Source organism: Dipodomys spectabilis, unplaced genomic scaffold, assembly GCF_019054845.1.
Source record: "Dipodomys spectabilis isolate Male_0828 unplaced genomic scaffold, ASM1905484v1 ptg000365l, whole genome shotgun sequence".
NCBI classification, from domain to species: Eukaryota; Metazoa; Chordata; class Mammalia; order Rodentia; family Heteromyidae; genus Dipodomys; species Dipodomys spectabilis.
In genome coordinates, this window is record NW_024871042.1 from 9,672,300 (window position 1) to 9,686,625 (window position 14,326).

The 14,326-nt window shown below is 40.4% G+C and overlaps 2 protein-coding genes across 12 annotated transcripts in view; one reads left to right on the forward strand and one right to left on the reverse strand.

The window, feature by feature from the left end:
- Positions 1-5,592, forward strand: part of Lrrfip2 (LRR binding FLII interacting protein 2) — a 114,987-nt gene extending 109,395 nt beyond the window's left edge. For all 8 annotated transcript variants that reach the window (XM_042666459.1, XM_042666460.1, XM_042666461.1 and 5 more), the window contains 3 exons: positions 1,905-1,984; positions 3,845-3,949; positions 4,350-5,592. In XM_042666459.1, the coding sequence (XP_042522393.1) occupies positions 1,905-1,984; positions 3,845-3,949; positions 4,350-4,460 (296 nt within the window). In that variant the 3' untranslated portion in view covers positions 4,461-5,592. The remainder of the gene's footprint in view (positions 1-1,904; positions 1,985-3,844; positions 3,950-4,349) is intronic.
- A 1,685-nt stretch (positions 5,593-7,277) lies between these two features.
- The window catches only part of Mlh1 (mutL homolog 1), a 51,693-nt gene continuing 44,644 nt past the window's right edge, over positions 7,278-14,326 (reverse strand). For all 4 annotated transcript variants that reach the window (XM_042666518.1, XM_042666519.1, XM_042666520.1 and 1 more), the window contains 5 exons: positions 13,353-13,416; positions 10,277-10,441; positions 9,707-9,799; positions 9,311-9,424; positions 7,278-7,591 (listed from right to left, as the gene is read on the reverse strand). In XM_042666518.1, coding sequence (XP_042522452.1) covers positions 7,424-7,591; positions 9,311-9,424; positions 9,707-9,799; positions 10,277-10,441; positions 13,353-13,416 — 604 coding nt within the window. In that variant the 3' untranslated portion in view covers positions 7,278-7,423. The remainder of the gene's footprint in view (positions 7,592-9,310; positions 9,425-9,706; positions 9,800-10,276; positions 10,442-13,352; positions 13,417-14,326) is intronic.

Consider the following 14,326-nt stretch of genomic DNA (forward strand, 5'->3'; position numbering starts at 1 on the left):
AAGGCTAGCACTCTATCACTTGAGCCACTGCACCACTTCTGGCCTTTTCTGTTTATGTGGTACTGAGGAATTGAACCGAGTTTTATGCATGCTAGGCAAGCACTCTACCACAAGCCACATTCCCAGCCCTAATCCTAATTTTTGAGGGCAGCATTACTTCCTTTTTTGGGTGTCAGCTTGCAGCCTCCTGATGTTTCCTGTTGAATAATCTGTCATTTTGGTGTGGAGAGTTGCGACTGCAGGAACGTTGTAGAAAGATCAGCCAGTTAGGATGCTATGATGGAATAGTACAATGGCTGCTGCAGTCCTAGAGAGGCAGGGCCCAGTTTGGAGTGATTGGCTCAAAGGAACAAATTCAAAAGAAATCAAATAGAAGAGGGATGGGCTGGCATTTATGTGTGAATTCTTACTAGATACAGCATTGTAGGTGAGGGAAAGTATACAAGTATAGGTATGGAATAAAGTGAGCTGAGGAACACTGGGAAGGCTGGGTCTACTGGTGAAGATAAAATACATAGCTCTCCTGGACCAGAAGGCCAGGAACGGGCCTGAGCCATTCCTGACTGTAGATAGTGCCCTTGGGTGTTTTACATACAAGATGGTTTGAGTAAAGGGGCTTTTAAATACAGGAAGAAATGAGTGACTTGCAGTGAGAAAGAAGGAAGCCATACATTTTGATAATTAGTAGACTACTGGAGGTAAGAATTTTGAAATAAGACTTTCTAGCTGCTGTTTTAGGGCTGATGACTGGAATGTTCGTTCCACTACCAAAGGTAGCCTTGGAGGAGGTCATGTATTACCACCTTGTTTTATTTTACTTATTTATTTATTTATTTTTAGGCAAGATCTTACCATGTAGCTCCAGCTAGCCTTGAACTCAGGATCTTCCTGCTTGAACCGCTTTAGTGCTGAGATTACAGATGTTTACCACCATCCTGGCTCCCATTACTTCCAGAGTATCAGTAACTGACCAATAATACATGTTACATTGAGTTATATAGCTAATTCCAATCTTGGTAATATGGAAATGTAGAAAAGTTATTGTTAGGTTGTTGAGTATTTCCTTAGTAGGTTAGAGTTGACATAAATCTTTTGTAATCCTTAGGAGTATACTCATTTCAGAAGATGATTTGTGTTCCCAGAATGAAATTTTACCTAGTGCCTGCGCACATCCCCCACCTCCCCCCGAATATCTTAACTTATTACTTTAAGTAGTTTCTTAGGTCAAGTAAATTATCTTACAGCTCTATCCATAACATTACAACCTGTTATTGGAAGCATTTGTTTTCAGTTTACTAAAGCATACATTATTTTCAAAGCATTTGCTCAGGTATAAACACAGATTTAGTAAGAAAGCAAAGCTCCACTTTTTATACACTCATTGTATTTAGAAGAACACAGATATATGTCATAAAAAGGATGCAAGTAAAAGTCATTTATGGAGGGTAAAAGAGATGAAAATGAGCATGGTCTTGAAAGTTGAGATTTGAATCAGAGGTGGGGTAACAGTACCCTAGTGGTATGGGAGAGCAGAAACAAACTTTAGAGGTAGAGGTTGCAGGGCTGGTTCCAAGAACCAGAAGACCCAGTCCAGGGAATACAGAGGCATTTTGGGCCACAGGGTTGCAGTTAAAGATCAGGTATGGACAACTGCTTCCTTGGCAAGGATCCTTTTCTCGGAGCTTGCTCACGTATGAGAGATAAAGGAGGATCTGTCTGCTAATTCTTGCTTCTAGGAATACTGATACAGTGTAAATAATAGTTTCTTGCAGTCTAGAATCTGGACTGTTGTAGAATCTCTGTGCATGTATGTGCTTTGTGTATTACAGAGAACATTATTGCTTGATGCCTGATACTTCCATCTCTGGGAGATGAAGTTAATTCATTATTATCTTCTGTTCTAGGAGATGCTAATAGACAAATTAGTGAGTACAAATTTAAGCTTTCAAAAGCAGAACAGGACATAACCACGTTGGAACAAAGTGTAAGTACTTCTTTGAGGTACTAAATGAGTTAAATGTTTATTATTTCTTTAATTTAAATTTTATTGTAAAGGTGATGAAAGAGGTGTTACATAAGTCAGGTAATGAGTACATTTCTTTTTGAAGTGTCCTTCCTCATTTTCTTCCATCCCCCCGCACTCCACTCTCTGCAAGTTGTAAAATTCATTTCTAACATTGTGTCTAGTGAGTATCACTGTTGAATTGGTTCACCCTTTGTCCCACTATTTCTGTGACTCCCTTTCCCTTCCCCAAATCAGGTAAACTTATATATAAGACAAAGGGTACAAAAATCAAAAAGAGTGACATAAAGGAATAAACCAAACAAGAAAAAAGAAATAATTTTTAAAATAAAACCTTGGGTTGGGAATGTGGCTTAGTGGTAGAGTGTTTGCCTAGCATGCATGAAGCCCTGGGTTTGATTTCTCAGTACCACATAAACAGAAAAAGCCAGAAGTGGTGCTTTGTGGTAGGGTGCTAGGCTTGAGCAAAAGAAGCTCAGGGACAGAGCTCAGGCCCTGAATTCAAGCCCCAGGACTGGCAAAACAAAGCAAAACAAACAATCTCATTTCCTTTTCTTGGAGTTCATTTTGATAAGTATCATTTTGTATCTGCTTCTTGCATTTTAAGTGGATAATCCTGGGAGTTCTGTGGCAGCCTTTGCAGCCTATATTCTATATTTATTATATATAGTATTAGTATAAAAAGATATATTTATACTATAAAAATATATTATAAATATATTCTAAAAAATATTCTATATTCTTTATGCTATAATAGAAAACTAGCAGAGAATATCTAACAGGGCACTTCAACTTCATTTTTTTTTGGTCCGGTCGTGGAGCCTGAACTCTGGGCCTGGGCGCTGTCCCTCAGTTCTTCAGCTCAAGGCTAGCGCTCTACCACTTGAGCCACAGTGCCACTTCCAGCTTTTTTCTTATGTGGTGCTCAGGAATCAAACCCAGGGCCTCAGGCATGCAAGGCAAACACTCTACCACTGAGCCACCTTCCCAGCCCCTCAACTTCATATTTTCTTAAAAATATATAAATATGGCCACGTGCCAGTGGCTCATGCCTATAATGCTAGCTACTCAGGAGGCTGAGATCTGAGGATCACGGTTCAAAGCTAGCCCCAGGCAGGAAAAGTCTGTGAGACTGTTATCTCCAATTAACTACCAGAAAACCAGAAGTGGCACTGTGGCTCAAGTGGTAGAGTGCGAGCCTTGAGCAAGCTCAGGGTCCCCATGACTGACCCCCCCCCCCAAAAAAAAAAATTACACACACACACACACACACACACACACACACACACACACACACACACACACACACACACACACACACACACACACACACACACACACACACACACACGAACTTGTCATTCTTTTTGTAGCTGCTTCAAGAGATTCAAGATCAGAGCTTTTTTTTTTTTCTCTCTTAGTCCTGGGGCTTGAACTCAAGAGCCCCAGGGCACTATGCCTGAGCTTTTTTTTGCTTAAGGCTAGCACTCTACCATCTGAACCACAACAACACTTTTGGCCTTTTCTGATTATGTGGTGCTGAGGAACCAAACCCAGGGCTTCATGCATGCTAGGCAGCACTCTTAACACTAAGCCACATCCCCGCCCAAGATCGGTGCTTTTTAACAGATTATTTTATTTACAGATTAGCCGGCTTGAAGGCTAGGTGCTAATTATTTCATAGAAATTATATTTCTTATATTTATTCTTATATTTACTGTATTTCTTAAAAATATATAGGAATATGAACTTGTAATTCTTTTTGTAGCTGCTTCAAGAAAATTCAAGACTGGAGCTTTTAACAGATTATCATATTTACAGATTAACCGTCTTGAAGGCCAGGTGCTAAGATATAAAACTGCTGCTGAGAATGCTGAGAAAGTTGAAGATGAGCTCAAAGCAGAAAAGAGGAAGCTACAACGAGAGGTATGTATGCTCTTGGAGATCTCATTCCTAAACAGAAAAAAAGTTATTGAAATTCTTCACTGTTTAAGAAATTTAATTCTGGGTAGAATATTTAAGGGAACAGCAGTGGAGTCACTTGTTTTTGTATCGGCTTTATATATCTGCACAGTGACGGCCGCCTTACTTGTAGGTTTTAATTTTTACTTTATAGACCAAGTCTGTTTCTGCAAATTCTGTGTATCTTCTCTGTGATGTCAATAATGTCAGTATGATGTTTAATACCTCTAACGCTTAGGGGAAAAAAAGGAGTTTATCTGGGGACTCTGTAAGGGCATCACCATTAGTAATGCCTTCAGTTTACTAGAAGGTACTAACTGCTGTTTCTGATCACCTAAAGTGACTATGCTCTCTCTGTCTCCAGTTACGAACAGCACTGGACAAGATTGAGGAGATGGAGATGACTAATAGCCATCTGGCCAAGAGGCTGGAGAAGATGAAGGCCAACAGGACAGCACTTCTGGCCCAGCAGTAGAGAAGCTACTCTTCAAACTGGGTGTTGCTCTGAGAGCTCTGCCCAGAAGGACTTTTTGTATATTGACACAAACCCCTTTCAGTACTGTTTTGAGTCATTATTAAAACAGCCACCTGTATTTTATAATTTATGAGAGTGAAGCAGGTTTGAATCTTCATGAATTATTACTCTGGATTTTGTTTATAGCTTGATTCTAGACTCAAATTGTTTGTGCTGTTTTTATTTCCATAATTTCTGAAAATCAAGTATAGTCATCATTTTTCCCCAGCTGCCTCAGACTGAACACTGTAGGACAGCGATTCTGAGCTCACTGACACTTGCTGGAGTTATCACAAAACACAAGTGCCTTCTCCACAGTACAGTTCAGACTTCAGGATCTCGAGTAGGCAAAAGATATTTACTCTTCCTATCAGATAGCATTTATATTTTAGTGAGGAAGTAAGTTCACAGGTTGGGAGTCTGTATTTCAATGTTTGGAGGAAAAAGCCTTTGTAAAATATTTAAATTTATATGAGAAAATGATAGGAAAAATGGGGAGTGTATATAAAACTTGCTTTATTGCATGGGGCAAGGGGAGTATAAGGCCTGTATTCTTAAAGAATAGGGTCTTTATTCTTCCAAATCAACTGTGCTGTACCTTGTAAAGTATTTTCATCTGCTGCTTATTGGTGGAATGAAGTTTCAAACAAATCCAAAATGGGGAGGGAGGGCAGAGCAAGCAGGAGGGGAATCTGCCAAAGATTCTATTAAATACAACCTTCTGCCCAAACAACTGGCTACTGACATGTTCATTTTGATACAGAACAAACTGTGGTCACCATATCCATCTTGCTTTTTTTTTTTTTTTTCTCCTTTTTTCTCCTCCAGGACAAATAATCTGGAATACAGATTTCTTAAGTCTGATTTTCATCACTAAAGTTCAAGTTGCTTAAAATCAAGTGTAGCTACTTTGCAGCAGTTGGGACTCTTGTCAGAATTGATCCTGTAGAAATGGAAATGATTACACTAGCTTCAAAGTGTTCATGCAGAAAATATACTGGGAAAAAATCTAATGAATAAAGGCCATATATACTTGAAACTAGATAATAAAGTTAACCAAGAAGTGAATAAAATCTCTAATAGTTGTTCCCTTTTTTAGAGCCATTCAGTTTTTTTTAAGGTTTTAGTTTCCAATCTGGAAACTGAAAATGAATTGGGGAACCAACATATTCTAATTATACTAGCTGTGTAGTTGATGGTGGGAAGAATATTCTGAAATGCAATTTCTTCTATAATGCATAGAATGGTCCAGCCTGAGACCAGGGTGACACCTTTCCCTCCTCTCTCAAAATTGTTTGGCATGTGTCCCTCCTGCTTCATTGAAGGAACCTTACCTCGGAGATGCCCCAGTTGGTCTGCTGCTTAGAGTTTGAAACTATCAGGAGCTGATTTTGCTCCTTTTATGGTTTAACAAATGTGTCCTCCATTGTGTTGTCCCTAGGTATTTGGTTCTTTCCCACTGAACTTCACTGAGGTCCTCTGTTATATGGATTTTACCTTAACATCACAGGTTAAGTTCTGTGCTGACTGGTCTGTTTCTTACAGTTTATATTTTTGTTACCAGAGTCTTAGAACAAAAGCCTGGCTCCAGAAGTCTCAAGGGACTATGCTTGACCATCTCTTGCAATATGCTCATCAAAGAGATGAGTATTAAGTGATGAAGGACAGAAAGGAAATTTAATCAATGTGGCCATATTGGGTATAGTGACTTCTAACAACATAGTGAAGGGCTCACAGGAGCTCTGATATTTTCTAGAACAGGAAAATGAAGGAAGGGGGATGCGGTAAGTATAGCCAACAGAGCAAGTAATCTTGATCTGAGTGATCATCTCAGTTCTGGTTTCCCTAAGGTGATCTCCCTTTCTGGGGTGCCCCTTCAACATCATAGGTCCTCATCTAGGAGTAGGTCTATCCTTTTAAGATTTTCTCTTCCTTGAGAATAGTTTTTTCCCATTCCTGAAATTAAAGGTTTTAACTACAATAGGGCAATTCAATAGGGCAATTCTGAAGGAAAAAAGTTAAAGGGGTTAAACATGACACAAACAGAAGTTAGGCCAGTGAAAATGGCACCTTTTTTACAATGGCACCTCAGTTTTACATTATACTTCAAATAAGAATACTTAGAAGCTTCAGTTACAAACTTCAGTGACAAGTACTCATGGCCATTAGCAACATGGATTTACATTACAACTCCTGCCTGTTAAACACTGGATAAGAACTGATTTCTTCCCTCAAGTTTTTCCCTTAAGAAAAAATTAGATTGGCTTACTGAAGATATTAATAAGATTTTTACTTCAAGGCCTTCTTTTTTTTTTGGGTCCGGTTGTGGGGCCTGAACTCTGGGCCTGGGCGCTGTCCTTCAGCTCTTCAGCTCAAGGCTAGCGCTCTACCACTTGAGCCACAGCGCCACTTCCAGCTTTTTTCTTTTTGCTTATGTGGCGCTGGGGAATTGAACCCAGGGCCCCATGCACGCAAGGCAAGCACTCTACCACTGAGCCACCTTCCCAGCCCCTTCAAGGCCTTCTTTATGGTCAATATCAGCAGTCTCTTACATGTTCAAGATTCTTTCAAAAGACATCTGAACTGACATATAGTACATGAAACCTGATAAATTTCCCGGAGCGGAAAAATCTGGAAAATCCTCAAGACCTTAGGATTCTTAATTTAACACCTTGTCAGATGCCAAACTTCTTTGGGATTTTTTTTTAACAAGAGTGAATTAGGGAAAATTGATGTAGAAGTTTTCAATTGTGAAGTAAATAAGAAATTACATTAAAACACATTTGACAATTTATTTGTAGTCAATTAAGACATGAAAGGGTGCTAGAAGGCAATTGAAAATCTTGTATCTTAAGTCTCTTCACCAACAACATTGGGATACAGAGGAAGAATAAAAGACCCTAGAGTCCATTAATGAACCACACTTAACACCTCTCAAAGACTTTGTATAGATCTGGCAGGTTGGCAAGCTGCAGGACATTACCATCTTCTGTGAAATGCTTAGGTGGCAGAAGGTGTGAGCGGAGAGCTTTATAGACAATGTGTTCTACAGTCCACTTCCAGGATTTTGGGATGGAGCCGGGCACTTCACTCTGGGAAACACAAGCAATATATGTCATCTTCCTATACAAACTGGCTTCCTGTATACTGAGCTGGGCACTGGGCTTACAGTGGGTTATGTTGTTGTAGGCTAGTCTCTGAGCAAATAGAGGGAGAAAAGCCACTGCTCTGTAGGACTGTCTCCAATTGAACTTCCATATAAGGAGGTTGTGTTTCTTGTAGCAGGATCTATCAATGTCTGATCACAACATCTGGATGGCAACAGTTGGAAGTACCTACTCACTACAAATTTGGGAGCCTAAAAGCGGCTGGGAAGGTGGCTTAGTGGTAGAGTGCTTGCCTAGCATGCATGAAGCCCTGGGTTCGATTCCTCAGTACCACATACACAGGGGGAAAAAAGTGAATAAATGAAAGAAATAAAATTAAAAGAGAAAAAATATTTTAAAAAATGTTGCTGGGTGCTGGTGGCTCACGCTTGTAATCCTAGCTACTACTCAGAAGGCTGAGATCTGAGGACTGCAGTTCTAAGACAGCCTAGGCAGAAAAGTCCATGAGACTTTTATACTTTACCATGTATACCTCCAGTATACATACTACCAGAAAACTGGAAGTGGAGCTGTGGCTCAAAATGATAAAACACTAGCCTTGAGCGAAAGAGCTCAGAAAAATAAAGATAAATATCATTATCATTCCTCTGCTACTTCTAAGTCTTAGTTGTCTTGTGTACAAGATGCTCTTTTTTTTTTTTTAATCTATCCTTCCTGTTATTGAAGTAGATTTTCCCAACCAGGAAGTTCAGCTTAGTTAATTGCTGAGTACGTCTCTTGCCTTCTCAAAGCACTGGAGTGAAAATTTCTTAGGGGTTTGAGCAAACAGGACCTATAACTAAATCTCTGCTCTACCATCTAAAGGCTCTGGGAGTCCTTGTGAGCACACCCAATTGTCCTTACTACTGCTGAAACAAGAATACCACCACCTGTGGGGGTGGATGGGCCAATCATTTTAAGATGGTTAGAAATCATAGTGGCTATCCTTTGATTCCCATCCTACTTTGGCCCCTTCTTTCCTCTCCCCATGTGACACATTAGGAACCCAGGGCTCTCTGTGTCCAGATGATCTGTAAAAGGAATTGTAGAGCTTGCTTCCTGGCTAAGCAGTTAAGAGAGAAAGAACTAAGAGTCACTGTGGAAACTGATCCAGAATGTGAAGACTTGGGGTTAAGTGGGAGATGTGAGAGATAACAGACCCACCAGTGTAGGACAGTCTTAAACTGCACCCCTGTCACTGTGATGCCTTGTACTTGTTTCTACACTTGATAGTTTCTGAGATCACTGGAAGTACCTAGTCTAGAATAGAAGGAAATAAAACTCAAGAGGATCATGCCTATAATCCTAGCTACTCAGAGAACTGCAGTTGGGGGCCGAAAAGTTCACTAGATGCCATCTCCAAATAATCAGCAAGCAGGTGTGGCCTAAGTATTAAAGTACCAGGCCAGCAAGTGCAAGGCCTTGAGGTCAAACCCCACTCACGAATAAACCAGAAGAGGTAATACATACCTGTAATCCCAGCACTCAGGATTCACAGAGAGAAGGACCTTAAGTTTGAGGGAAGCCTAAGCTAATCCTAAGGTCTACTAGAAAAACTGACGACTATTTGAATCTTACTCCACACAGTAGCGTTTTAGAGACTGACAAGTCTCACCGTCTAAAGGTGTGTGAAAGTCTGTCCCAAGGGGTGCACCACCATAGTACCTGCTGGCCTGAGAGGACTGTCTCTTCCGATATATACTGCTTGCGGATGGAGTAAAATACAGCGCATTCCTTACTGAGGCTTTCAAAACATTCTTTTTCTTCATCCCAATTCACCTGGTTCAAAAAATTCAATACCTCAAGATGAGTACATGCTTTAAACACTGTCATTTCTAAATGGAGGTTGTAAATCACAGCTTACAAATGTGACTTTCCACAGATTAAAACTGTCAGTTGGCCTGCTAAGTACTCTGGGATGAATATTGGGGGGAGAGGGTGGCCCTTGGTGGTTTTATCTAGTTATCTTTACAATTCCAAATGAAGAATGGGTGGTATGTTCTTTCCCTCCCAAACATGCGAGAACAAGCCCCCATGCTTAGCACCTGCCTGACCACTTACCTCTGTAGCCAGTCGAAGAATGAAGATAGGCAGTCCTTCCAAAGGGGGCACATAGTTGTCAATCAGAAGGGGTAATCCAATCAGGTTCCCTTCCTGATTGTGAGAAAAAGGCCAAAAAAATTGGGTAAGAAATAACGTTGATAAATTTCAAAAATATTTCATTTCTCTTAAGTGCTTCTCTAAGTCTTGTTCTCACACCTGCCATGTTGGGTGACCAGGTACTGAGCAGGACTTGGGGACAAGTTAAAAGAATTTTAATCTTGACATGTAGTAGAACCACCTTTTCTTGGGTCTGCTCATTGGTCAAAGAACACATCAAGATAGAGCACCAAACACTAACGGGTAAGAGGGAGAGAAGGGAGCAAGTGGCAGAGCCTCCCTTCGGTCTTGATCCTTCACTCCTGGGAAAAGAAGTGGCAAGAATGGATGACAACACAGCTAAGCTAACATATAAATAAAAACCTACCAATGCAAATAAGGAGTGGTGAGGATATCACACGTAATGAATGAAACTTTTAATTCTTATCTGAAGAATGTAAGAACCTAATACCTCAAGAATAGCCACCCCACCTCATCAATTTCCAAAGAGAAGTAGTCTGCAAGCATCTCTGCCTTCTTCTTCAAAAACTCAACAATGTATTCAGCAAGTCCTTCCTTGGGGCCATCTTCCTCTGTCCAGCCACTCTCAGGACTGTCTAAGGCAAGCATAGCGAGGTCAAAGAGTGGGGCTGGTTCCTAGGAAGAACAAAACATCAGGGAACAGGTGTAAAGCCCGAGCCCCATAAACAACCATCGGTTCAGAGCCCCATAAACCACCATCGGTTCAGGCACAAAAGCATCAATCCACAAATTCAACACTTACTCCTGATTACTTTCAAAGGAAATCATAAATAACTACACAAATCCTCCTGTCCTGTCAGTGGGCATCTCCAGAGACAAGATTGAGCAAAGTCTCTCTACAGCTAGGAAGTTTACTTTCTTCTCAGCAGTCTTAGGAGTCAAACCTGTTTTCACATTTCACAGGCAGAACATTTCTTTCTATTGCCTAAAAACTAAAGCAGGAAGAAGGAAGAATAAGTTGATGTTTCAGATAAACTGGTGAGGAACAAGGCTGAAATCTCTAGTTTAAAAGATATCGATCTTGTATTTCCCTTCTGAAAATGTTCCTGTTGAGCTTTTTTGTGTTACAAACCCTTAATATGCTGTTACTATATATACATATTTTTTTATGAAAGTAGTCAAATCAGAAGGACATAACATAGTTAACGTGGGAGGGCGAGAGATCAGGAGACAACAACGGCAGGAAGCACAGATAGGAAGATCATGGCCCAGTCCCTCTCTGGGCAAAAAGTGAGAAGCTGTTTCAAAAGCAACCAGAGTAAAAAGTGCCAGAGGTGTGGTTCAAGCAGTAGAGCACAGGAGCAGAGCTGAGTTCAAATCCCAATATTGCAAAAACCCAAAAATGTCTACTTCATTCCTCTCTCCCTCTTTTGGCCAGTACTAGGGTTTGAACACAGGTCTTGCATTTGCTAAGTAGGCACTCTACCACTTGAGCCACATCCCTATTTCTCAAGTACAGCCTTTTTTTTTTTCTTTCCTTCCTTGGCCTTGGCTAGCCTGGCCTGCAATCCTGTTTATGCTTCTGGCATGGTAGGCATATCCAGCTTTTCATTTGTTGAGATTGAGATCTGTGGAATTTTCTACCCGGGCTGTCCTTGTACTGCAATTCTCCCGATCTTTGCTTAGTCTCTCAAGTAGCTAGGATAACAGGAGTATACCATAATACCAGGCTAATGAAATAATCTTAAAATATTTATACATCCAACAAAAGAACTTTAAATAAGTAAAATAAATACAAATAAGAGAAATTCACAACTATGGCTAGGGGTTCCAATACTCTCAACTAATATAACAAGTAGAAAAATAATTAAGGATATACAAAAGATTTGGGCATCAATATCAATTTAAATTTAATATACATGATGTTAATTAACCAGCAAAAAGCCAAAGTAGAGCTATGGCTCTGGTGCTAGCTTTGAGTGAAAAAGCTATGGGATGATGTCCAGGTCCTGAGTTCAAGCCCTAGTACTGGCGAACGCACACACAGAAAAAAAAAAAAAATCAGTGAAATAATAAAAATAGTTCTTTGAGAAATCAGTAACACTGATAAATCTGTAGTCGCTGGGGAGGTAGTACTACGCGGTACATGGTATGTCATGTATGGAAGTTTATTGCATTACATGTTTATGGTATACACATGGAATGACAACATTTTGGGGTGTACTATTTGAAAAAATGAAACAAAAAATAATAGACTGATGAAGTTAAAAAGAGAAGGCAGCCAGGCATCATAGGTCAGGCCTGATTTCCTTTCATAAATATGGAAATTAGCTCTAAAATGCAAGCATACAGGGTTTTATGTACATACACAAACTGACTAAAGAATGGTATACTCAGGGGAGGAGTCCAAAGCTATAACGACTCTGAACAATTAATGAACTGCTTTAAAAAATGATCATGTTCTGGGAAGGGGGAGTAATGAGGAGGCAGGGTGAGCAATGCGGTCATTATAGTGGAACATTACTTAAGAAGAAAACTATGTAACTTGAGGGGAGGGACAGGAAGGAGGAGAAGTGGGGGGGAATGATGGAAGGGGTGACACTGATCAAGATAATTATACGCATAACCCAAACATAAGGAATTGTAACCTCTTTGTACAACTACTTAAAAGATTATAGCTCATTAAAAATTCAAAAAAGAAATGTGAAATGCTAATGATTAACCTGACAAAAACTTCTCTCCCCAAATTGATGTATAGATTCAATGCATTTCTAATCAAAATAACTGCACAATTTTTGTAGAATCCATCAAATATAAAATGAACTACAAGATAGTATGACTTTAAATCTAAATTAAAATTAGGCACTGACAAAGTCTTGGTATAAGCTGACTAAATTGTTAGTGAGGGGACAGTGGCATAGCTCTTCTCTCCATGGTGGCGCACTTGCTTGGCCTGCATGAGGTCCGGCAATGAACCACCAGCATATTTTTAAAAAGGGTTACCAGAGGTTATATTTTGATCATGGTTTCAAAGAATATTTCTATTTTTTTTCTCTTGCCAGTTTTCCTGAGTGGATACATATTAATATCTCTCCTACCTCCTTCCCTCTCTCTCCCTCCCTCCCCTCCCCCTTTCTCCTTCCTTCCTTCCTTCCTTCCTTTCTTCCTTTTTTGCCAGTCCTGGGGCTTGAGCTCAGGGCCTAAGCACGTCCCTGAGCTTCTTTGGCCCAAGGCTAGCACTCTACCACTTGAGCCACAGCACCATTTCTGGCCTTTTCTTTTTATGTGGTACTGAGGAATTGAATCCAGGGCTTCACTCATGCTAGGCACGCACTCTAGTGCTAAGCCACCTTCCCAGGCCACATATTAATTTCTACACTAATAGTTGTTTAAGTTGGCAACTCCAAATGACTATTCAGCTAATGAGCATAAAACTACTGAGATTAGATGCCCCTACATGCAACTCATACAATTCAAAAACTACTAAGTACATTTAAGAAAACAATTAAACTACAAATAAGATAATGTAGAGCTCCTATTTTGAAAAATGACCAGTTTCATTTCAGAAGTGAGGATAAAAACTTACCGATAACCTCAGAACACCAAAGTTGGCAAAGTCGTAGATGAGAATCTGGTAGAATAGCTCCTCGCTGGAAATAAAAATGCAGTGATATTAGGGAAAAGCTAAGTCTGCTTGAGAGTCAAGCAGCAGGTACAACATAGAAGAAGTCCTGAAACAATCGGGGACAAAAAGACTGGTGGAGGGCCTGGGTTAACAGTCTAACAGCATCTCTATCCTTCAAAGAGCTGGAACATTTACTCCACAGCTGGATCTGTGGCTGGCCAGCCCCCCAAACAGGCTGTCTTTACCCCCTTGGTGCTATAAATGGTTTCTGGCATCTTCAGTGAAATTTAATAAAAGTTATGTTTGCATACTTTCCCCTGCTTAACAAAGAATGCTATAAATCTGACAACTAACATTAAAAATTATATGGAAGTTGGGTGAAGGTAGTTCACCTATGTCCTAGCTACTCAAGAGGTTGAGATCTGAGAACCAAAGTTTGAAGCTGACTGAGACAGAAAAAAAACCTGTAGGACTCCAATTAACCAGCGAAACGCCAGACTGGAGGTGTGGCTCAATTGGTAGAGCTCCAGAAGTGAGTGAAAAAGCTGTGGGAAAGGGCTGGGCAGGTGGCTCAGTGGTAGAGCGCATGCCTTGCATGCCAGAGGCCCTGGGTTCGATTCCTAAGCACCACATAAGCAAAAAGAAAAAAGCCGGAAGTGGCACTGTGGCTGAAGAGCTGAGGGACAGCGCCCAGGCCCAGAGTTCAGGCCCCATGAACGGACCCAAAAAACAAAAACAAAAACAAAAAGCTGTGGGAAAGTGCAAGGCCCTGACTGAAAGACATAGTACTGGCACACGCACGCACACGCACACACACACACAAAACAAAAACCTATGTGGGAGAGTCTGGGTGTCACTAAGTGGTAGAGAGCTTGTCTAATATAGGTGAAGCCTTGAGCTCAATCCTCACCTGAGAAAAAAATTACATAGGGAGG